The sequence below is a fragment of the Coregonus lavaretus genome (assembly GCF_964263955.1).
Source record: "Coregonus lavaretus genome assembly, chromosome: 20".
Lineage (NCBI taxonomy): Eukaryota > Metazoa > Chordata > Actinopteri > Salmoniformes > Salmonidae > Coregonus > Coregonus lavaretus.
In genome coordinates this window covers 15,098,795-15,123,651 of record NC_140007.1, presented here as the reverse complement: position 1 = coordinate 15,123,651, position 24,857 = coordinate 15,098,795, and the positions used below count along the sequence as shown (strand labels likewise).

At 42.5% G+C, this 24,857-nt stretch overlaps 1 protein-coding gene across 3 annotated transcripts; it reads left to right on the top strand.

Moving 5' to 3' along the window:
• Positions 1 to 1,773: 1,773 nt before the first annotated feature.
• Positions 1,774 to 24,312, top strand: plod1a (procollagen-lysine, 2-oxoglutarate 5-dioxygenase 1a). 3 transcript variants are annotated; one of them, XM_084184825.1, is made up of 20 exons: positions 1,774 to 1,941; positions 2,750 to 2,841; positions 3,022 to 3,155; positions 4,535 to 4,698; positions 5,150 to 5,262; positions 5,737 to 5,800; positions 7,093 to 7,190; positions 7,378 to 7,479; positions 11,319 to 11,450; positions 14,168 to 14,289; positions 14,762 to 14,866; positions 15,045 to 15,170; positions 15,439 to 15,580; positions 16,077 to 16,190; positions 17,025 to 17,090; positions 17,539 to 17,643; positions 17,766 to 17,912; positions 20,171 to 20,296; positions 20,593 to 20,718; positions 23,296 to 24,312. In XM_084184825.1, exons 1-20 carry the CDS (start codon positions 1,848 to 1,850, stop codon positions 23,449 to 23,451), a joined length of 2,328 nt encoding a protein of 775 aa, XP_084040951.1. In that variant the 5' UTR covers positions 1,774 to 1,847; the 3' UTR covers positions 23,452 to 24,312. The 3 variants fall into 3 exon arrangements, with proteins under 3 accessions (XP_084040951.1, XP_084040952.1, XP_084040953.1); XM_084184826.1 differs by lacking the exon at positions 20,171 to 20,296; XM_084184827.1 differs by lacking the exon at positions 20,593 to 20,718.
• Positions 24,313 to 24,857: the final 545 nt, after the last annotated feature.

The window sequence follows — 24,857 nt, the reverse complement described above, 5'->3', positions numbered from 1 at the left end:
CTGCGTGGCCAAGCACGACTCCAACACCATCATTAAGTTTGCTGACGACACAACAGTGGTAGGCTTGATCACCGACAATGATGACACAGCCTATAGGGAGGAGGTCAGAGACCTGGCAGTGTGGTGCCAGGACAACAACCTCTCCCTCAACGTGAGCAAGACAAAGGAGCTGATCGTGGACTACAGGAAAAGGCGGGCCGAACACGCCCCCATTCACATTGACGGGGCTGTAGTGGAGCAGGTCGAGAGTTTGAAGTTCCTTGGTGTCCACATCACCAACAAACTATCATGGTCCAAACACACCAAGACAGTTGTGAAGAGGGCACGAGAACACCTTTTCCCCCTCTGGAGACTGAACAAATGTGGCATGGGTCCCCAGATCCTCAAAAAGTTATACAGCTGCACCATCGAGAGCATCCTGACCGGCTGCATCACCGCCTGGTATGGCAACTGCTCAGCAACCGACCGTAAGACGCTACAGAGGGTAGTGCGTACGGCCCAGTACATCACTGGGGCCAAGCTTCCTGCCATCCAGGACCTATATACTAGGCGGTGTCAGAGAAAGGCCCCAAAAATTGTTAAAGACTCCAGTCACCCAAATCGTAGACTGTTCTCTCTGCCCCCGCAAGACAAGCGGTACCGGAGCGCCAAGTGTAGGTCCAAAAGGCTCCTTAACCGCTTCTACCCCCAAGCCATAAGACTGCTGAACAATTAATGAAATGGCCACCCGGACTATTTACATTGACCCCCGTACCTCTGCACATTGACTCGGTACCGGTAACCCCTATATATAGCCTCGTTATTGTTATTTTATTGTGGTGCTTTTTATTTTATTTTTGTCTTTAGGTTATTTAGTAAATATTTTCTTGAACTGCATTGTTGGTTAAGGGCTCCTAAGTAAACATTTCACGGTAAGGTATACACCTGTTGTATTCGGCGCATGTGACAAATAAAATGTGATTTGATTTGAATAAAAATATTCCAAAACATGCATCCTGTTTGCAATAAGGCACTAAAGTAATTCTGCAAAAATGTGCAAGAAATTAGATTTTTGTCCTGAATACAAAGCATTATGTTTGGGGCAAATCCAACACAACACATCAATCAGTGCCACTCTAGATATTTTCATGCATGGTGGTGGCTGCATCATGTGATTGATATGTTCGTCATGTCATCAGCAAGGGAGTATTTTGGTGGGAATAAAAACAAACGGAATAAGGCTAAGCACAGGCAAAATCCTAGAGGAAAACCTGGTTCAGTCTGCTTTCCAACAGACATTGGGAGACAAATGTACAGTTCAGCAGGACAATAAACTAAAACTCAAGGCCAAATATACACTAGAGTTGCGTACCAAGACTACATTTTATGTTCCTGAGTGGCATAGTTACAGTTTCGACTTAAATCGGCTTGAAAATGGCAAGACTTGGCAAGACTTGAAAATGGTTGTCTAGCAATGATCTACAACCAACTTGACAGAGGTTAAATAATTTCTAAAAGAATAATGTTCAAATATTGTACAATCCAGGTGTCCAGGTATTTTTATGTTTGCAAAGGCGGTCGCTTGATTTCATGCCTGGTCGGCGGAGGTCTCACTTTAAAGACTAATGGAGTAGTAAAAAATCGTGCACTCGAGGCAGCTGTTCTGGCCAACCGGGGCAAGTAAAAATCAAATCAAGCGTCCCCAAAGTGGGCTTCTTTTAGTGGGTTGGGCGGGGTTTTGTGTCTGATTGGCCTACTATGTGTCAATCAAATCTGGAAACACTTTAAGTACACAACTTTTTGACTAAAATCATATGATATCACCGAAGAAGTGTTAGCCTGAGGATTGGTGAAGGTTTAAACCGAAAATGAGAACTTTTGCCTTATTAATATTGGCCTGGATGACGTTGCTTGCGGTTTTACCAGTGATACATTGCAAAGAACAACGAGAACTGTCCGAAGGTAGGACAGCTCAAATAGCAACTAAACTTGCATTCCATCTTATTTTAAATGTTGCTGAGTAATTAGCAATCTCGCTAGATATAAAGTTGCAGTCATGGAAGTCGCTATACAACCGTTATTACATTGTAATTTGCATGTAACTCTCTCGGACTGATATTAAAGCAATTGCATTGCAGACACAAAGTTCCACCGTGTGTTCTCGAGAGTTCCATGCCGCTGACGTGGACTGGATCGCGTCTGATTCCATTCAGATTTGTGCCTAATGTTCTATTGAAGAAAATACATGTCAAGAAAGATGCAATACAGGCCTACACTGCATGATAATATATTTTGGTTTTCATCAGGGTTTGAAGTATGTTAGGCGCAGGTGGCAGAGAGCAGTTAGGTTACTTGCTTTTAGGCTAATATTTTTTTTCTTGGAGGACTTTACTAGCTACACATCCTAATAATGTTTTTCTCCAGTTTAGCATAATGTTTACTGAGCTATAAATCAACATTGCATGTGTGCTGAAAATCTTTTTTATTGATAGAGATTGATGGAAAGTATTTATATCACGTCACAGTTTAAAGATAAGACTCATGAAACATACACTAATGGCATACTACAGTAACGTTATGCTACCATAAGAGAGAAGGGGAACATTTCAATGGTCAAGTAGACACATCTATACATTCTCAGAGACCACCTCCTGATATATTATCCAATTGAGCATGGTTGTTACAGACATTTACATAACGTTTTATGTGATTGTACATGGGCCAATTCTCACATAAATTACATACTTACATTGTTTTTAATGTCTTTCAGGCAACCTTTTAGTTGTGACTGTTGCGACCAAAGAGACAGATGGCTTCAGGCGTTTCATGAGGTCTGCCCGGCACTTTAACTACACCATCAAGGTATGGAAAGTTCTGACAAGATAAAACTGATCCAACCCTCGAGTGTCCAGACAATGACTGGCAACCATTCACTCTCTCCCTCTGGCAAATATCAACGCCTTAGTGAGGAAACAAGCCTTTATAAATCTATATTTTTGTTGTGGAGAATGTGGTTTGCAGTTGTTCTCTTTGGGTTTGAAGGTGCTTGGCAGAGGGGAGCCATGGAAAGGTGGGGACTATATGACCGCGCCAGGAGGGGGTCAGAAAGTGCGCCTTCTCAAAGCCAGTCTGCAGGAAATGAAGGAGGAAGATAAGGTTATCCTCTTCATCGACAGGTAGCCTTCAATCTGCCTTCACTCTTATCAGCATTATTTAATATATTATTTAATATATTCACACACAAAATTCATGAATATCAAAAGCTTGCCTACGACTGGCTCAGCACTGGTCTTACCCTACCAGACATGCCACCAGGAGTCTATTCACAGTCCCCAGGTCCAGAACAAATTCAAGAAAACGTACAGTATTATACAGAGCCATGATTGCATGGAACTCCCTTCCATCTCATATAGGGCAAGTGAACAGCAAACTTGGTTTAAAAAAACAAATAAAGCAACACCTCACGGCACAACGCTTCTCCCCCATGTGACCTACTTGTTGTGTGTATGTACTGACATGTATGTGTAACTGATAGATGCACACACACACACACACACTAAATGTTAATGTTTTTAAATGTACAGTACCAGTCAAAAGTTTGGACACACCTACTCATTCCAGGGTTTTTCTTTATTTTTACTATTTTCTACATTGTAGAATAATAGTGAAGACATCAAAACTATGAAATAACACATATGGAATCATGTAGTAACCAAAAAAGTGTTAAACAAATCAAAACATATTTTATATTTTATATTCTTCAAAGTAGCCACCCTTTGCCTTGATGACAGCTTTGCACAATCTTGGCATTCTCTCAACCAGTATCATGAGGTAATCACCTGGAATGCATTTCAATTAACAGGTGTGCCTTGTTAATTTGTGGAATATCTTTCCTTCTTAATGTGTTTGAAACAATCAGTTGTGTTGTGACAAGGGAGGGGTAATATACAGAAGATAGCCCTATTTGGTAAAATACCAAGTCCCTATTATGGGAAGAACAGCTCAAATAAGCAAAGAGAAATGACAGTCATTACTTTAAGACATGAAGGTCAGTCAATCCGGAAAATTTCAAGAACTTTGAAAGTCTCTTCAAGTGCAGTCGCAAAAACCATCAAACACTATGATGAAACTGGCTCTCATGAGGACCACCACAGGAAAGGAAGACCCAGAGTTACCTCTGCTGCAGAGGATAAGTTCATTAGAGTTAACTGCACCTCAGATTGCAGCCCAAATAAATGCTTCACAGAGTTCAAGTAACAGACACATGTCAACATCACCTGTTCAGAGGAGACTGTGTGAATCAGGCCTTCATGGTCGAATTGCTGCAAATATATATATATATAGAAAAACCCTTGATTGAGTAGGTGTGTCCAAACTTTTGACTGGTACTGTATGTCAATTGTAAAGTATTTAATCTGTAATGTCTTTTTCGTTATGTGTCGGACCCCAGTAAGACTAGCTGTCGCCATTGGCGTCGGTTAATGGGGATCCTAATAAAATCCCCCCTTGGAACAATGAGGCTCATAAAGGTTATCTTTTCTCTCACTCTGAACAGCTATGATGTTGTTTTCGCCTCCGGTCCCAAAGAGCTGCTGAAGAAGTTCCAGCAGACAAGACACAAGGTGGTATTCTCCGCAGAGACCCTCATCTGGCCCGACAGACACTTGGAGGACAAGCACCCCCACTTCCGAGAGGGAAAGAGGTTCTTGGGCTCAGGGGGTATGTAAACACACTCCTCTTGATAACCTAGCAATGGAAGGCAGTCATTTTATTAACTGTCAACAGCAAGTTGTTGTCAGTTAAACACTAATACTAACAAACACAGCTTTGCTTTTTAAACGTTGACATGCAACAGTCCAGTTAGAAGTTGTCTCAAGTCTCAGTCGTTTTTATAGAAATGAGAACATTGGGCCTAAGACATAGGAACTGGGAATTAATTCACCTGGCAGTTTATCCACTAAGGTTTGAGACTGTGAATGGCAGTTTTATAATCTTAATGTTTAAGTCAGCTGCTGTTGAGCCCTAGTCAGAAAACCAAAGGGACAGAAGTCCAAACACGAATATGAAATCACATGAATTGGACCTCGATTACATTGACCATTTGTTTTTGAAATTCCGGTTTTACTGTTCAAACTGCTTTGTCTTTGTCACTATTTATCTTTGTCCCCAGGATTCATTGGCTATGTTCCGAACCTCAAAGAGATGGTTGCTGACTGGACAGGGGAGGACGATGACAGTGATCAACTTTTCTTCACCAAGATTTATATTAACCCAGAGAAAAGAGTAGGAATCTACCTCTGTACTGATCTTGTTATGGTGCTTTAAGTGGTCTCTCTCAGAACTACCTTAGCACTTTACTACCTATGCATTTCTTCTTGGTATGAGTACTGTATGTGTATTATACTGTAACATTATATCTATGCAGTATGTTTCCTCATGCTATTATAGTGTTTTTTTTTTTTTTTAGTTTTTTTTTTTTCTGGTGGTAGATCAGCTTAATATTGCAGATAGATTGTAACTTCTATCAATGTAATTGTCTGCATCACTTCCAATCCCCCACGTTTTTTATATATATACTCCCCTTTATTACTTTTCAACCCCGCCATCCTTTCCCTACTTGGGGTAAATTAGTGAACAACAATGCCCAGGCCTCTATTTCCAGCCTATACTTACTATCTACACCTTATGGACACAGTCAATTTTACAATTGTTTTGCTATTATAGTGTTATTAATAAGTTATATGTTTTTTCTTCCAGAAATCCATCAATATAACACTGGACAACAAATGCAGAATGTTTCAGAATCTTCATGGATCCCTTGGTGATTTTTTAACAAATTACACATCTCTTTACACTTAGAGCATGTCTCGCCAATGTCTCGCCACATCACCTCTAGCCAAGAAGTATACACTTCAACATTTTCGAATGAAAAGGCCACTGCACCACTGAAACCTGCTGACATCAGCTTTTAAATTCTTGATCCTCTCCCCTTCTCACTGGGACATCAAAACGGCTGTTTCAGTTGACACTTTTTCCGTTCTATAAAGAGATGCTTGGAGAAGAAAAGAGGAAAGTGCGACCTCCCTCTGGTTTCACTTCCTGTCTGTGTTAGTCGTGACTGGCTGATTGAGGCTTTGATGAAGGAGTATGGGTGTGATGCAGGTTGTCATATCCTTAGGCTTTCTGGTTCAGTGGCAGGCAGCCCCCTTTTGGACAGCCGACAGACTGCTTTAAGTCTTTCTTCCTTTCTCTCTCCTCCTCTTCCCCCTCTCTCTTTTCTGGATGCCGCTGGCTGAGGCTGAGCCTGCGTTAGGAATTTATGAGTTTGCTGTGAGAGAGGGATGTGTCTGAGCTCACGTAGACCAGAGAGGGAAGGGGGAGGGGTCAGGCACAGCTCCATGCTTTTCCCAGATGCTCCCAAAGCACAGGGCTGGATGTGTAAAAACGTTTTAAGCAGCTGCAGTTAGGTAGGCGTGCTGAGTAAACGCTACATCCTACCAACTCTACAGTAACGGCTTCCTGTTAATAACTATAGACTTCCTTATAATAGTCAGCTTCTTGAGAGGGACAGCAAGATCATGCTTGTTTGTGTTTATGTCTTGAAACCTACTTGAGGTGAAAAGGAGAGAGCTGAAATTGTCACAGCATCGTTGTAGAACCCAGCCTGCCAGAGAGAGACATACATTCATTCGCAAAATGTAGTGAGTGGTGACGTCACTGGTGGTTTGCCAGTTTCAACTGCAACACCCCACAGTTGCTACATGTTTATTTGGTGCTGTTTAGCTTTGGAAAAGGTTTTTATTTTTAACCTTAATTTATACAGGTAAATTACATTGAGACCTTGGCGTTGTTTATAAGTGAGCCCTGAACACATTAAATACAGAGTTTGTTAGTTTTGTAACAAAATCTGTTGAATTACTGTGTTATGGAATCCATCTCCAATACATGATGTCCTGAGTGTATTGTATGTTTCAGTACTGTGGATTGATTAGCCACTGACTAGCATTGAGTGGCATGCTTCAAGTCTCTCTTGGAAGACACGTGGCCGGCCAACAATTGGCAGGCATGTCGCAGGACTAGTACTGATGTTACGGTTTGTGTGTTTGAGCACAGATGAGGTGGTGTTGAAGTTTGAGGACGGGCAAGTGCGGGCCAGAAACGTGTTGTATGATACATTACCCGTCATTGTTCATGGCAATGGGCCCACCAAGGTAACCTTCCAACTTTTGACCCTTTGACCCCTATTGACCATTGAAATTCTATTGACCATTGCAATTCAGACACATTCAGACACACATGTAAATGTGAGACCAAAAAATCATCCAAATATTTGGGGAAAAGTAGGTAAACAACAGTATCATGAAGTGGTAAAAATAAAATAAATGTTTTTTGTTTTAGCTCCAGATCAACTACTTGAGCAACTACATCCCCACAGTGTGGACGTTTGAGACGGGTTGCAGTGGGTGTCTTGAGGACCTGCGGCCACTCTCAGGACTCAAGGTGGGTTGCCTGTCTGTTTATGTAAAGTATTCTGGTAATACACTCTAAGGGCTTATTCTCATTGAAGAGATTTGTAGCAGAGGTATCGTGATGAAATTTCAATTTACCTAATATGTACATAAACTTTTCAATTGACATTAGCAACAGAATTCCATGTGCCTAGAGAGGGTTCGGGGGATTGGCGACGGACATTCTTGCTTCGCAGCTTAAATTTACCGTAAATATCCCAGTATAGCCACTAAGCATGCTTTTAACAAACTATTCAACTATGCAAGCAACTTTTCATCTTAACCAACTTTTCATCTTAAGCATATTACACTCTTTTATAATGCAACAATTCACAAGCATTTGCAGACAATTAAAGGATTTATTTTCTTGTCCGTACACTCATTACATTTCAGGTTAAAAAAGTATTAAATATAAGGAATACATTTCAGCTGTTTCAAAAGCATTGCTCTGCCATTTAGATGTTTACTGTAGGAGCATTTCGCTTGAAGAGACCATTCTGTTTACATCTGACTGCTCAGAGGGGGGTGACTCTCGAGCAAGGCTCGCCTGCGACCTTCGTAGGAGACGTTACAAATTTACATTACACTAAAAGGTCTAATGAATCTCTCGTAGTGAGAATACACTCTTAAGCTGAATTGTAATACACAGGTGTCGGAAACGAAACACAGCAGACACGCAATTTATACCGGTGCGATTAATGGTCACCTGTGGTGTGTGCCAATGTAGCTTGATCAAATTAAATCACATTTTATTTGCCACATGCGCCGAATACAACAGGTGTAGACAGTACCGTGAAATGCTTACTTACAGCCCTTAACCAACAATGCATTTATTTATTAATAAAAAAGTTAAATAAAACAACAACAACAAAAAAGTGTTGAGAAAAAAAGAGCAGAAGTAAAATAAAATAACAGTAGGGAGGCTATATACAGGGGGGTACCGGTGCAGAGTCAATGTGCGGGGGCACCGGCTAGTTGAGGTAGTTGAGGTAGTTGAGGTAATATGTACATGTGGGTAGAGTTAAAGTGATTATGAATAAATCATTAACAGAGTAGCAGCAGCGTAAAAAGATGAGGTGGGGGTTGGGGGGCAGTGCAAATAGTCCGGGTAGCCATGATTAGCTGTTCAGGAGTCTTATGGCTTGGGGGTAGAAGCTGTTGAGAAGCCTTTTGGACCTAGACTTGGCGCTCCGGTACCGCTTGCCATGCGGTAGCAGAGAGAACAGTCTATGACTAGGGTGGCTGGAGTCTTTGTCAATTTTGAGGGCCTTCCTCTGACACCACCTGGTATAGAGGTCCTGGATGAAAGAAAGCTTGGCCCCAGTGATGTACTGGGCCGTACGCACTACCCTCTGTAGTGCCTTGCGGTCGGAGGCCGAGCAGTTGCCATACCAGGCGGTGATGCAACCAGTCAGGATGCTCTCGATGGTGCAGCTGTATAACTTTTTGAGGATCATAGGACCCATGCCAAATCTTTTCAGTCTCCTGAGGGGGAATAGGCTTTGTCGTGCCCTCTTCACGACTGTCTTGGTGTGTTTGGACCATGATAGTTCGTTGGTGATGTGGACACCAAGGAACTTGAAGCTCTCTACTGCCCCGTCGATGAGAATGGGGGCGTGCTCAGTCCTCTTTTTTTTCTTCCTGTAGTCCACAATCATCCTTTGTCTTGTTCACGTTGAGGGAGAGGTTGTTATCCTGGCACCACACGGCCAGGTCTCTGACCTCCTCCCTATAGGCTGTCTCATCGTTGTCGGTGATCAGGCCTACCACTGTTGTGTCGTCGGCAAACTTAATGATGGTGTTGGAGTCGTGCCTGGCCATGCAGTCATGGGTGAACAGGGAGTACAGGAGGGGACTGAGCACGCACCCCTGAGGGGCCCCCGTGTTGAGGATCAGCGTGCTCAGTCCCCCCCCGTGTTGTTACCTACCCTTACCACCTGGGGGTGGCCCATCAGGAAGTCCAGGATCCAGTTGCAGAGGGAGGTGTTTAGTCCCAGGATCCTTATCTTAGCGATGAGCTTTGAGGGCACTATGGTGTTGAACGCTGAGCTGTAGTCAATGAATAGCATTCTCACGTAGGTGTTCCTCTTGTCCAGGTGGGAAAGGGCAGTGTGAAGTGCAATAGAGATAGCATCATCTGTGGATCTGTTGGGGCGGTATGCAAATTGGAGTGGGTCTAGGGTTTCTGGGATAATGGTGTTGATGTGAGCCAAGACCAGCCTTTCAAAGCACTTCATGGCTACAGACGTCAGTGCTACGGGTCGGTAGTCATTTAGGCAGGTTATCTTAGTGTCCTTGGGCACGGGGACTATGGTGGTCTGCTTGAAACATGTTGGTATTACAGACTCAGTCAGGGACATGTTGAAAATGTCAGTGAAGACATTTGCCAGTTGGTCAGCACATGCTCGGAGTACACGTCCTGGTAATCCGTCTTGTGAATGTTGACCTGCTTAAAAGTCTTACTCACATCGGCTACGGAGAGCGTGATCACATAGTCATCCGGAACAGCTGGTGCTCTCATGCATGCTTAAGTGTTGCTTGCCTCGAAGCGAGCATAGAAGTGGTTTAGCTCGTCTGGTAGGCTTGCGTCACTGGGCAGCTCGCGGCTATGCTTCCCTTTGTAGTCTGTAATAGTTTTCAAGCCCTGCCACATCCAACGAGCGTCAGAGCCGGTGTAGTACGATTCAATCTTAGTCCTGTATTGACTCTTTGCCTGTTTGATGGTTCGTCGGAGGGCATAGCAGGATTTCTTATAAGCGTCCGGGTTAGAGTCCCGCTCCTTGAAAGCGGCAACTCTACCCTTTAGCTCAGTGCGGATGTTGCCTATAATCCATGGCTTCTGGTTGGGGTATGTACGTACGGTCACTGTGGGAACGACGTCATCAATGCACTTATTGATGAAGCCAGTGACTGATGTGGTGTACTCCTCAATGCTATCTGAAGAATCCCGGAACATGTTCCAATCTGTGCTAGCAAAACAGTCTTGTAGCTTAGCATCTGCGTCATCTGACCACTTTTTTATTAACCGAGTCACTGGTGCTTCCTGCTTTAGTTTTTGCTTATAAGCAGGAATCAGGAGGATAGAGTTATGGTCAGATTTGCCAAATGGAGGGCGAGGGAGAGCTTTGTATGCGACTCTGTGTGTGGAGTAAAGGTGGTCTAGAGTTTTTTTCCTCTGGTTACACATTTAACATGCTGGTAGAAGTTAGGTAGAACGGATTTAAAGTTTCCTGCATTAAAGTCCCCGGCCATTAGGAGCGCTGCCTCTGGATGAGCGTTTTCCTGTTTACTTATGGCCTTATACAGCTCGTTGAGTGCAATCTTAATGCCAGCATTGGTTTGTGTTGGTAAATAGACAGCTATGAAAAATATAGATGAAAACTATCTTGGTAAATAGTGTGGTCTACAGCTTATCATAAGATACTCGACCTCAGGCGAGTAAAACCTCGAGATTTCCTTAGTATTTGATTTTGTGCACCAGCTGTTGGCCACCCCTTGTCTTACCGGACAGGTTGGGTGACAAGATTCTCTCGGGAATTGGATGAAAAGGCATTTGACGCGCAGTCAGACTGCTCCAAACAATTTACATATAAGCGATGGTACTGAGTGGTACTGCTTTTGCTAATAGCAATGTGTTTTTGCTGTCACCTTGCAAACAGCATTTTTTTTCTAAATCTACGGACAGCAACGTAAACCTAGAGTCAAAGCACAGTCTTAAGAAATGTTTCTTTCTGGTTGATTTTTATATGCATAGTTTTCAAGTCGACTGCAATGTACATGACAATGACATTATATGATTATTTTTAATAAGGCATCTGTTTGTCTGTACAGGAGAGTGAATATCCACTGGTGGTCATTGGAATCTTCATCCAGCAGCCCACCCCCTTTGTCAGTGTGTTCTTTGAGAGGTTGCTCAAACTGGAATACCCCAAAAACCAACTCAAACTCTTCATCTACAACCAGGTGAGAGAAAGAGATCTTATTACGTAGTACCAACGATCCAACATTTAAAGGGATACTTTGAGGTTTTGTCAATGAAGCCCTGTATCTACTCTCTCAGAGTCAGCTGAACCCATGGATACCATTTATATGTCTCTGCATCCAGTATGAAGGAAGTTACAGGTAGTTTAGCTAGTGTTAGCGCAGCTAGCTGTTACCATAGACTTCTAGTCATTGCGCTATCGCTAGTTAGTAACTTCCTTCAAACTGCACGCAGAGACATAAGAATTGTATCCACGAGTTCATCCGGCTCTGGGGAAGTAGATAATTGCCAAAATCCCAAAGTATCCCTTTAATATATGTGTATAATTAAATATTTTCCCTTTTGATTTGAGTTACCATTTGGTCTTGTATGAATGAAACACAGTGTTAGTTGCACCCAGTAACCTCTTGTGCATTTCTCCCTCCAAATTGATGCTAATCCACACATGTGCTCACATGCCTCTGTGTATAGTATAACAATGACAAGGAATGTGGCAGATCTGTGCAAGGACAGTGGGGGAAAAAAGTATTTAGTCAGCCACCAATTGTGCAAGTTCTCCCACTTAAAAAGATGAGAGAGGCCTGTAATTTTCATCATAGGTACACGTCAACTATGACAGACAAATTGAGGGAAAAAAATCCAGAAAATCACATTGTAGGATTTTTAATGAATTTATTTGCAAATTATGGTGGAAAATAAGTATTTGGTCACCTACAAACAAGCAAGATTTCTGGCTCTCACAGACCTGTAACTTCTTCTTTAAGAGGCTCCTCTGTCCTCCACTCGTTACCTGTATTAATGGCACCTGTTTGAACTTGTTATCAGTATAAAAGACACCTGTCCACAACCTCAAACAGTCACACTCCAAACTCCACTATGGCCAAGACCAAAGAGCTGTCAAAGGACACCAGAAACAAAATTGTAGACCTGCACCAGGCTGGGAAGACTGAATCTGCAATAGGTAAGCAGCTTGGTTTAAAGAAATCAACTGTGGGAACAATTATTAGGAAATGGAAGACATACAAGACCACTGATAATCTCCCTCGATCTGGGGCTCCACGCAAGATCTCACCCCGTGGGGTCAAAATTATCACAAGAACGGTGAGCAAAAATCCCAGAATCACACAGGGGGACCTAGTGAATGACCTGCAGAGAGCTGGGACCAAAGTAACAAAGTCTACCATCAGTAACACACTACGCCGCCAGGGACTCAAATCCTGCAGTGCCAGACGTGTCCCCCTGCTTAAGCCAGTACATGTCCAGGCCCGTCTGAAGTTTGCTAGAGTGCATTTGGATGATCCAGAAGAGGATTGGGAGAATGTCATATGGTCAGATGAAACCAAAATATAACTTTTTGGTAAAAACTCAACTCGTCGTGTTTGGAGGACAAAGAATGCTGAGTTGCATCCAAAGAACACCATACCTACTGTGAAGCATGGGGGTGGAAACATCATGCTTTGGGGCTGTTTTTCTGCAAAGGGACCAGGATGACTGATCCGTGTAAAGGAAAGAATGAATGGGGCCATGTATCGTGAGATTTTGAGTGAAAACCTCCTTCCATCAGCAAGGGCATTGAAGATGAAACGTGGCTGGGTCTTTCAGCATGACAATGATCCCAAACACACCGCCCGGGCAACGAAGGAGTGGCTTCGTAAGAAGCATTTCAAGGTCCTGGAGTGGCCTAGCCAGTCTCCAGATCTCAACCCCATAGAAAATCTTTGGAGGGAGTTGAAAGTCCGTGTTGGCCAGCGACAGCCCCAAAACATCACTGCTCTAGAGGAGATCTGCATGGAGGAATGGGCCAAAATACCAGCAACAGTGTGTGAAAACCTTGTGAAGACTTACAGAAAACGTTTGACCTGTGTCATTGCCAACAAAGGGTATATAACAAAGTATTGAGAAACTTTTGTTATTGACCAAATACTTATTTTCCACCATAATTTGCAAATAAATTCCCAATTTTTTTTTTTCCTAATTTTGTCTGTCATAGTTGACGTGTACCTATGATGAAAATTACAGGCCTCTCTCATCTTTTTAAGTGGGAGAACTTGCACAATTCGTGGCTGACTAAATACTTTTTTCCCCCACTGTACCTGTCAAGGGTCAACCGTCTTAACTTGGGTCCAGGCATGAGAAATGTTGACATAAATAAAAGATGTATTACAACACTTGAAATTTGTTGTTGTTAAAATTTCATACATTTATAAGTTATGTTCTTCCAGAATTAATGGGAATATATCAAGAATTGAAATAGAGAGGAGATTCAGCAACTCTTGGTGGACAATGGAAGTTCTGGAAAACCCTGAAGAAGGCCGAAAGCTGGAACGCGTTGGTTTTACTTTCATACAAAAAATAAGCGTTTTTATTCACTTCCAATTTCCACCAAGAGTTGCTGAATCTCTACTTCAGTTTTGCTCCTCAATTCATGCACCTTGGTTGGAGAGCGAGGTAGCGGCAGTACTCCCTTCCATATTTATCAAGAATTGAAATGACAGATTTCATTGAACAGATTCCCATATCCCACATTGTAGCTCAATGGTAAGCAAAGGGCTTTGTTTAATTTCAACCTCAAACATCTGTTGGGCTGAAATGCTCTCATTGTAACTCTTTATTTTTCCTATGTGTGAATGTGACTAAGACTGTTGGAGAAGCATAACAACTCTTGTCTTTGCTACTGTCCCACAATGTCCTCTTACAGGAGCAGCACCACGAGGTACAGGTCAGCTCTTTCCTGAAGGACCATGGGACAGAGTACCAGGATGTAAAGGTCATCGGGCATGAGGAGAACATGGACAGGGTGGCCTCCCGCAACCTCGGCCTGTGAGTTCACCTTGGCTTTCTCTCTCACACTAGCTTTGGATGCGCACATACAACCTAGCTTGACATCATTCCCAAGTTTTTCAAAGATGTTCAGCATGTGACCTGGGGTGTAGTTTGGAGCGGCGCACAATTGGCCCAGCGTCGTCCAGGGTAGGGGAGGGAATGGCCGGCAGGGATGTAGCTCAGTTGGTAGAGCATGGCGTTTGCAACGCCAGTGTTGTGGGTTTGATTCCCACGGGGGGCCAGTATGAAAAATAAATAATGTATGCACTTACTAACTGTAAGTCGCTCTGGATAAGAGCGTCTGCTAAATGTAAATATATATGTAAATATGTAGTTTACTGGTTATGGCTGCTGCCTTCAGCGCATACATGTACTGTATCGGCGTAGGTTCCAATCCCCAACTAAGAAAAAAGTATGTTAGGTGTGGGACTGCCCCATAAAAGTGTGTTTCCCATTTTCTGGTTCCCAGTGATATGTGCCGACAGGACAAGGACTGCGAGTATTTCTTCAGCGTGGATATCGAAGTGGTTCTGAAGAACAAGGACACCCTAAAGATTCTCATCCAGCAAAATGAGTAAGCACCAATAAAATGAGCCTGTCGATTATGGCTGACCAGATTCCAAATCTGATGACACATGCTATAACTGCTCTCCTAAAAATACTGGACATACACGTGTTTTTGGGTGGATACACTTTCAAAGCTCAGCTGGATTTCAGTGTGAAGTGATTAATCATCCCCTGTCACCCTTCAGGCCTATAATTGCACCCATGATAACCAGAGAAGGCCGCCTATGGACCAACTTCTGGGGAGCACTCAGTGCTGATGGCTACTACGCTAGGTCGGAGGACTATGTGGACATTGTGCAAGGACGCAGAGTGTAAGTCACACACACATTATTTCCCATAACTGAATATACCAATAAGGTAATTATGGAACAATGTCCTTTTATAGCTGAGGTCTGATGGGTTTTTGTTATGTGACTCTTCCGGCGGCAGAAATGCTCATTTTCTGCTGTAGGATCATATTTTGGTAAACTCGACAACACTACTACAGCTTCCATACCAGTACCATAGTCTTGTTTTAGAGAGCGCTTTCAGCACAATGTATGAGAAGCCTGTTCTAAATAATGTTTATTGTCACTACAGCGGTGTATGGAATGTCCCCTACCTGACCAAGGTGTACCTGGTGAAGGCCAGCCTCCTTCACGAGGAGCTCTCCGCCAATGACCTCTTCAGCTCGGGCACCCTGGACCTCGACATGGCCTTCTGTCGCAACGTCAGAAACAAAGTCAGTGTTGGAAAGCCTTGATTGATTAATTGAATGATTGATTGGTAAAATGGTCCATTTCATTTTGGGTATAAAAATACATGACAATAGAAGAATACTTTACTGTCCATTACTTTGCAGAGAACTTAAATGTGTCTTTATGCTCACAACATAAAGAGAGCATAAAGCAATGGGTCAGCCGCAGTGCAGCACCCCTTGGAGAAATAGTAGGAATTAAGTGCCTTGCTCAAGGGTGCAGCGGCAGGCAATGGCATGTAGGATACCATTGGAATTTAGTCTGAAGTCTCGTCTTGCTCTCAGTCCTTCAGTGTCCAGTATCAGTCACAGGTGCTTAGGTTTCAAAAGATAGCGAAACTCTGATTAGAAGTGAGACACCCACACAGTGTCAAACCCGTAGAAGTCCCAAAACTTAGGCCAGGGATAAAATATTTTAACGTTATAGCTTCAAACTATATATATTTTTTATGCTTTTCCTCCCTTTACTTCAATTTCTCAGGGAGTCTTCATGTATGTTACGAATATGCACACCTTTGGACGGATGCTGTCGACAGAAAACTACCAGATGAGTCATCTCCACAATGATCTGTGGCAGATCTTTGAAAACCCTAAGGTGAGAATTGGGTTTTCAAGTAGTCATTGGGGGAAAAACAAAGGCTCCTCTAAACTGAATTCAGGCCTAGACAGTATCATGTACCGCACACCTTTTAGTTAGTTTGCTTGAAGACTAATTTTATCACTCAGCTGCAGAAGAGCTTATTGCATGTAATTACATGCAAGTGTATGTTCTGCTGTCCTTTGCAACAGTAAGAATGCCATTGTCCTTTATATAAATCTGCTTATGTTGACAAAACATTTAATCTGTTCATGTGTTAACTTGTCTAATGACAATAAATATAGTAATGCATCTCTACACTGAGTATACCAAACATTAATATAATAATAATATTGAGTTGCACCCCCTTTTGCCCTCAGAACAGCCTCAATTTGTCGGGGCATGGACTCTACAAGGTGTCGAAAGCGTTCCACAGGGATGCTGGCCCATGTTTACTCCAATGCTTCCCACAGTTATGTCCTTTGGGTGGTGAACCATTCTTGATACACAGGAAAATGTTGAGCGTGAAAAACCCAGCAGCGTTGCAGTTCTTGACACAAACCGGTGCGCCTGGCACCTACTACCATACCGTGTTCAAAGGCATTTCAATATGCCCAATCACCCTCTGAATGGCACACATACACAATCCATGTCTCAATTGTCTCAAGGCTTAAAAATCTGTCGTTAACCTGTCTCCTCCCCTTCATCTTCACTGATTGAAGTGGATTTAACAGATGACATCAATAAGGGATCATAGCTTTCACCTGTATTCAGCTGGTCAGTCTATGTCATGGAAAGAGCAGGTGTCCTTAATGTTTTGTACACTCACTGTATATTCTTCATTTTTCTCAGGATTGGGAGGAGCGCTACATCCATGAGAACTACACAAAGATAATGAGAGACAAACTGATTGAAACAGTGAGTACTTGTTTTTCTATCAAAGTATAATATTTCAATGCTCACTCAAAATCGCTGACATTGACTATTGCTGCATATAATATTCTTATGATAATGGCTAATAAAGGTGATAACCTAAGTTTCTTAATAGATAATAATAATATATGCAATTTAGCAGTCCCTTTTATCCTAAGCGACTTACAAATCATGTGTGCGTACATTTTACGTTAGGGTGGTCCTGGAAATCGAACCCACTATTGCAAGCACCATGCTCTACCAACTTAGCTACAGAAGACTCTTTCTGGGTGGTCAAAGTCCAGTTGGCTACAAAGCTACAGATGAAGACCACAAACTGCATGCTCAAAATATTTCTAGAATGTAAGGTTTATGGACAGAGTAGAAATTCCCTGCCTATCTGCTACTCTTTGAAAATACAAGGTCATTCAATTGTACATCATTCCCCTTCCAGCCTTGCCCTGATGTATACTGGTTCCCAATATTCTCTGATATCGGATGCGATCACATTGTTCAAGAAATGGAAAACTTTGGACAGTGGTCAGGTGGCAAAAATACGGTATGTATTTATACTCCTAAACCAATGTAGCCTACAATATTATCTTATCAAACAAACCTATACATGTAAATGTAATAACTTGAGCATTGTATCATGTTTTTATATTATCTTATTTACTGAAGGACACAAGGATCCAGGGTGGCTATGAGAATGTCCCCACCATTGATATCCACATGACTCAAATAAATTATGAGAAAGAGTGGCAGAAGCTTCTGTTGGATTACATAGCCCCAATCACAGAGACAATGTATCCCGGATACTACACCAAGGTATGGTTTTTAAAAACACATTTGTATTCATTTTAGATGGATTTAGTGTCAATATCAGCTAACCTCCACTGCGGGCCAAATCACATGCGCAGCTCAACAAAAATTCATATTTTCTTTACTCTCCCAATTTTTCATTAATTTTAACTCCTGAATTATACACTGCTCAAAAAAATAAAGGGAACACTTAAACAACACATCCTAGATCTGAATGAATGAAATTATCTTATTAAATACTTTTTTCTTTACATAGTTGAATGTGCTGACAACAAAATCACACAAAAATGATCAATGGAAATCAAATGTATCAACCCATGGAGGTCTGGATTTGGAGTCACCTTCAAAATTAAAATGGAAAACCACACTACAGGCTGATCCAACTTTGATGTAATGTCCTTAAAACAAGTCAAAATGAGGCTCAGTAGTGTGTGTGGCCTCCACGTGCCTGTATGACCTCCCTACAACGCCTGGGCTGCTCCTGATGAGGTGGCGGATGGTCTCCTGAGGGATCTCCTCCCAGACCTGGACTAAAGCATCCGCCAACTCCTGGACAGTCTGTGGTGCAACGTGGCGTTGGTGGATGGAGCGAGACATGATGTCCCAGATGTGCTCAATTGGATTCAGGTCTGGGGAACGGGCGGTCCATAGCATCAATGCCTTCCTCTTTCAGGAACTGCTGACACACTCCAGCCACATGAGGTCTAGCATTGTCTTGCATTAGGAGGAACCCAGGGCCAACCGCACCAGCATATGGTCTCACAAGGGGTCTGAGGATCTCATCTCCGTACCTAATGGCAGTCAGGCTACCTCTGGCGAGCACATGGAGGCTGTGCGGCCCCCCAAAGAAATGCCACCCAACACCATGACTGACCCACCGCCAAACAGGTCATGCTGGAGGATGTTGCAGGCAGCAGAACGTTCTCCACTGCGTCTCCAGACTCTGTCACGTCTGTCACATGTGCTCAGTGTGAACCTGCTTTCATCTGTGAAGAGCACAGGGCGCCAGTGGCGAATTTGCCAATCTTGGTGTTCTCTGGCAAATGCCAAACGTCCTGCACGGTGTTTGGCTGTAAGCACAACCCCCACCTGTGGACGTCGGGCCCTCATACCACCCTCATCCGTTTGAGCAGACACATGCACATTTGTGGCCTGCTGGAGGTCATTTTGCAGGGCTCTGGCAGTGCTCCTCCTGCTCCTCCTTGCACAAAGGCGGAGGTAGCGGTCCTGCTGCTGGGTTGTTGCCCTCCTACGGCCTCCTCCACGTCTCCTGATGTACTGGCCTGTCTCCTGGTAGTGCCTCCATGCTCTGAACACTACGCTGACAGACACAGCAAACCTTCTTGCCACAGCTCGCATTGATGTGCCATCCTGGATGAGCTGCACTACCTGAGCCACTTGTGTGGGTTGTAGACTCCGTCTCATGCTACCACTAGAGTTAAAGCACCGCCAGCATTCAAAAGTGACCAAAACATCAGCCAGGAAGCATAGGAACAGAGAAGTGGTCTGTGGTCACCACCTGCAGAACCACTTCTTTATTGGGGGTGTCTTGCTAATTGCCTATAATTTCCACCTGTTGTCTATTCCATTTGCACAACAGCATGTGAAATGTATTGTCAATCAGTGTTGCTTCCTAAGTGGACAGTTTGATTTCACAGAAGTGTGATTGACTTGGAGTTACACTGTGTTGTTAAAGTGTTCCCTTTATTTTTTTGAGCAGTGTATAATTAGAACGTGAAGAATAATAGGGAAAATGCATAAATTATCAGTAAAGTTTTATTTTACAGTCCAGTTTCAGCTGGTGGGTTGTTTGTGTGGTTACAATGGTACATCGTGGTTCTTGGTTTAGTAAGTCCCACAAAATGTAAATATTTCTGCAAGTTTGTGCACCATTCTGTTACCTATCGCCACCTTGTGGCCTGATATCCATTGAGTTAGCCCAGTAGAAATATGTTTATTTAAATATGTTTAAATGGACATATCGCCTGTTATTTGATTAACTTTTGAATATTACTTTGTTCACAGGTTAACAATATTAATATTCTTATTTATGTTTCAAAATGTAGAATAATACTGTATGATAGAAATTGCTGCTGATTTACAGTAGAATAGTCTACATTTAAACAATTCATCATTCATTTAATACAAATGCAACAGACATGTGAAATGATATTCCAAATATGTTTTTGAATAGAATCTATGTATAGAACGGAGTCCCTCTGTGCTACCATGTTGACCCTGACATGCGTCTCTTCTCTTATCAGTGTATCTCTTACCTCAACTTCGTGGTGAGGTACAAACCTGACGAGCAGCCCCTGCTCACCCCTCACCACGATGCATCTACTTTCACTATTAATGTAGCTCTCAACAGCAAAGAAATAGACTATCAGGTAAATGGGTATTAGGTGTCCAGTCCAGCAAGACACACTAAACTGGCAGGTAACCCAGACAAACACCCCTTAAGCGCCTATTTTAGGACAGGATGCAGGTGTTTTGTCCTCTTTCCTGTCTCTTCTCTGGGAATGTATGCTGGATCAGGGAGCTCGCTCTTCTTTTTCTTAGCTGAGGTTTCGCCAGGAGGTCAAGGGGCACGTGGCCTGTCCCGGCAGCCCTCCCGGCTCCTTTGTGAATGCTGCATGACTCTTTGCATCACTCTGGTATTTTCTGTCTGTCTCTCTCTTTGCAGGCTCAGTTTGACTTGGCGTTTGTAGTTAGGTATAAGCCAGACGAGCAGCCATTTTTAAGGCCACACCATGACGCGTCCACATTTACTATAAATATTGCACTCAATCAAAAAGTGCTTGATTACCAGGTGAGTGTGTTTGTGTGATGATTTACACATTGACTTGGGGAGTTGGCCTATAAAGACTGGGTTAGACCAACTGATATGTGAACACTTGTAGGGCTACCCGCACTGTAATATTTGTAACACTTATGGATGTTCCCTGATTTGTAATGGAAGTGCCCAGTACACTCAGGCACCTCTGAAATTCAAACCCTACGTCCCACTATTATTAACATCTATTAAAATTAACACTACTATACGGTTATTTAGTTTGAAATTGGAACAGAAAGATCAGTGAAGTTGTGTATTTTCCTGAAATGTTACAATTAAGTTTGCAAATCAACTTATTTAAAGTAGGAATGCAAGTGTATGAATGTACAGTATGTCTTCTGAAATGTCCTAAGCATGTAGACCATTAGTTGCTTTGTATGTTTTCATCACTGTTTGTTTCTATGAATACAATTATTCCAGGGTGAGTTTCCCAAAAACATCAAGATCATCTTTATCATTAAGATACTCGTTCCTCCATTGCCTACCAATGGATTTAAGATGATCTTAATGCTAAAGATGATCTTTATGTTTTTGGGAAACTCACCCAAGATTGATTTCATCAGAATCATTTTGGTGACTCATTCTTTCTCCTTTGCACGTAAAAAACAATAACCAACATTTGAAAGGCTTTTGAAGATGTGTTGTATTGCATCCGTGTCATTACCCTGCATCTTTCAAACTTTAACTAGAATAGGTGCATAATCTGGTTTGTTTTGAGAAGGAGGTGCTTTCCGCACAGTTACTGTTTTTCCACTGTTCACAATGTGTTATTTACACATAGTTATGTACCTATGATGAAAGCCTTCAGTGTTCTGGGTCTCCTGTGCAGTGTGACCTTGAGTCCTAGGCAAGTTGACATTTCTCTATGTATATAATGTGAAGTACAGTGGGGAGAACAAGTATTTGATACACTGCCAATTTTGCAGGGTTTCCTACTTACAAAGCATGTAGTGGTCTGTAATTTTTATCATAGGTACACTTCAACTGTGAGAGATGGAATCTAAAACAAAAATCAAGAAAATCACATTGTATGATTTTTAAATAATTAATTTGCATTTTATTGCATGACATAAGTATTTGATCACCTACCAACCAGTAAGAATTCCGGCTCTCACAGACCTGTTAGTTTTTCTTTAAGAAGCCCTCCTGTTCTCCACTCATTACCTGTGTTAACTGCACCTGTTTGAACTCGTTACCTGTATAAAAGACACCTGTCCAAACACTCAATCAAACAGACTCCAACCTCTCCACAATGGCCAAGACCAGAGAGCTGTGTAAGGACATCAGGGATAAAATTGTAGACCTGCACAAGGCTGGGATGGGCTAAAGGACAATAGGCAAGCAGCTTGGTGAGAAGGCAACAACTGTTGGCGCAATTATTAGAAAATGGAAGAAGTTCAAGATGACGGTCAATCACCCTCGGTCTGGAACTCCATGCAAGATCTCACCTCGTGGGGCATCAATGATCATGAGGAAGTTGATGGATCAGCCCAGAACTCCACGGCAGGACCTGGTCAATGACCTGAAGAGAGCTGGGACCACAGTCTCAAAGAAAATCATTAGTAACACACTACGCCGTCATGGATTAAAATCCTGCAGCGCACGCAAGGTCCCCCTGCTCAAGCCAGCGCATGTCCAGGCCCGTCTGAAGTTTGCCAATGACCATCTGGATGATCCAGAGGAGGAATGGGAGAAGGTCATGTGGTCTGATGAGACAAAAATAGAGCTTTTTGGTCTAAACTCCACTCGCCGTGTTTGGAGGAAGAAGAAGGATGAGTACAACCCCAAGAACACCATCCCAACCGTGAAGAATGGAGGTGGAAACATCATTCTTTGGGGATGCTTTTCTGCAAAGGGGACAGGACGACTGCACCGTATTGAGGGGAGGATGGATGGGGCCATGTATCGCGAGATCTTGGCCAACAACCTCCTTCCCTCAGTAAGAGCATTGAAGATGGGTCGTGGCTGTGTCTTCCAGCATGACAACGACCCGAAACACACAGCCAGGGCAACTAAGGAGTGGCTTCGTAAGAAGCATCTCAAGGTCCTGGAGTGGCCTAGCCAGTCTCCAGACCTGAACCCAATAGAAAATCTTTGGAGGGAGCTGAAAGTCTGTATTGCCCAGCGACAGCCCCGAAACCTGAAGGATCTGGAGAAGGTCTGTATGGAGGAGTGGGCCAAAATCCCTGCTGCAGTGTGTGCAAACCTGGTCAAGAACTACAGGAAAGTATGATCTCTGTAATTGCAAACAAAGGTTTCTGTACCAAATATTAAGTTCTGCTTTTCTGATGTATCAAATACTTATGTCATGCAATAAAATGCAAATTAATTACTTAAAAATCATACAATGTGATTTTCTGGATTTTTAGATTCCGTCTCTCACAGTTGAAGTGTACCTATGATAAAAATTACAGACCTCTACATGCTTTGTAAGGAGGAAAACCTGCAAAATCGGCAGTGTATCAAATACTGGTTCTCCCCACTGTATGTGTGTATCTCCTGGCTGGATATACCTTTCCTGACTTCATCTCTCTGTTTGCTTTCCCATTGAAGGGTGGGGGATGCAGGTTCATACGGTATAACTGCTCTGTCGAGGCACCCCGCAAAGGCTGGGCCCTCATGCACCCTGGACGGCTCACCCACTATCACGAGGGCCTGCGAACCACTGCAGGCACTCGATACATTGCAGTGTCATTTGTGGACCCCTGAGTGCCAATGGCAATGTGCTGCCACTTCCAGGTGTAAGCTTTTGTTTCTATGGTGCCTTTACTGAACTTTTGTTCATTCAGGAAAACTCCATTAGCCAAATCTAAGTGGGTGTTGCGGGAGAGTTCAACCTTTTCTCTTAAAACCCCTTTCCACTGAAAGTAATTGGAAACTTTTGTGAGATAAATGTACTTTTTTAGTATTATTATTTTAACAGTCAAAATAACTTGTTTTGTTGAATCCAGACACTCCTACATACAGTATGAGTCAATAATAATAACTTTATTTGTAAAGTGCCCTTCAGCACCAAACTACTCCTAATACAGTATGCAATGCACCATGGTCCAGGAGATTATTAAAACATCTGTCCTATTTATTATTTTGATATTTGTATAATAGGAATTTATTCCAAAGATTCAATGTGTCTTTTCGAATGTGTAATATCTAAAGAACACAGCTCGTAGCACATTCTGTCCCCTTGTCATTTTCATGTTTAAAACAGGTCCACGTTCAGCACCCAAACATTGTCGAACATTGTAGATAAAAATGCCATGAATAGAGCCGAAGTGAGTCCTTATTCTACATGTCAGACAGGCATGTTTGTTCTACATTGCCTATTTCTATCTCAATGTTCCAAAACGTTGCATCCTGCTGAATGCGCCCCAGGACAGATACTGTATGTTTCTCTTAAATGACTATACATGTTTTACATTCCATGACAAGTAATCGTTGGGGACAAAGTTTAACTGAATTGATCTGATGCTGCCTGGGCATACTCTGAAAAATGTTATAAACGCTAGTAGAGATAGTTGTGAAAGTGTATGTTTTGGTCATTTGTCAATAAAACACTGAACCAAACTGTGATCCCATTGTGCAACCAATCTTTTGACTAGTTGGTATCAAAAGCTAAAATACCCTTTTTATTATGGCCCCAACAAAGATAGAGGAATTAATTAGACAATTACAGAATGGACTGTTCAGTCAGAGGTTATTCCAATGGCATGTTCTAAATAAATGTATATTAATTGATTGGTCCCAAACATAGTGTATACAATACCTACTTCTCCACAACTCACGTGACCAAATGCCTTTACTTGGATGAGTATTTAGACAGCAGCTGCTGTTTAGGCTGGGGTAGGGTGAAGTTGCCCATAGGCTTAGATGCTGATCTTGGGTCAGTGTTGCATTTTCCCCACTAATGGATTGGGGGAGGGGAAGATAATCCTAGATCTTGGGGAAACTTCACCACAGAGCGTTTAGGCTGTGTGACTTTTTTGCTGTTGTGACATTTCAACTGATGTGTTGTCGTTATAGTGATTATAGTTTTTTTATTGATCAATCTATTTCCATACATATTTCTGGAATTATTTGTTGATAGATCTTACTAGTTTATTTATTTATTTTACTCT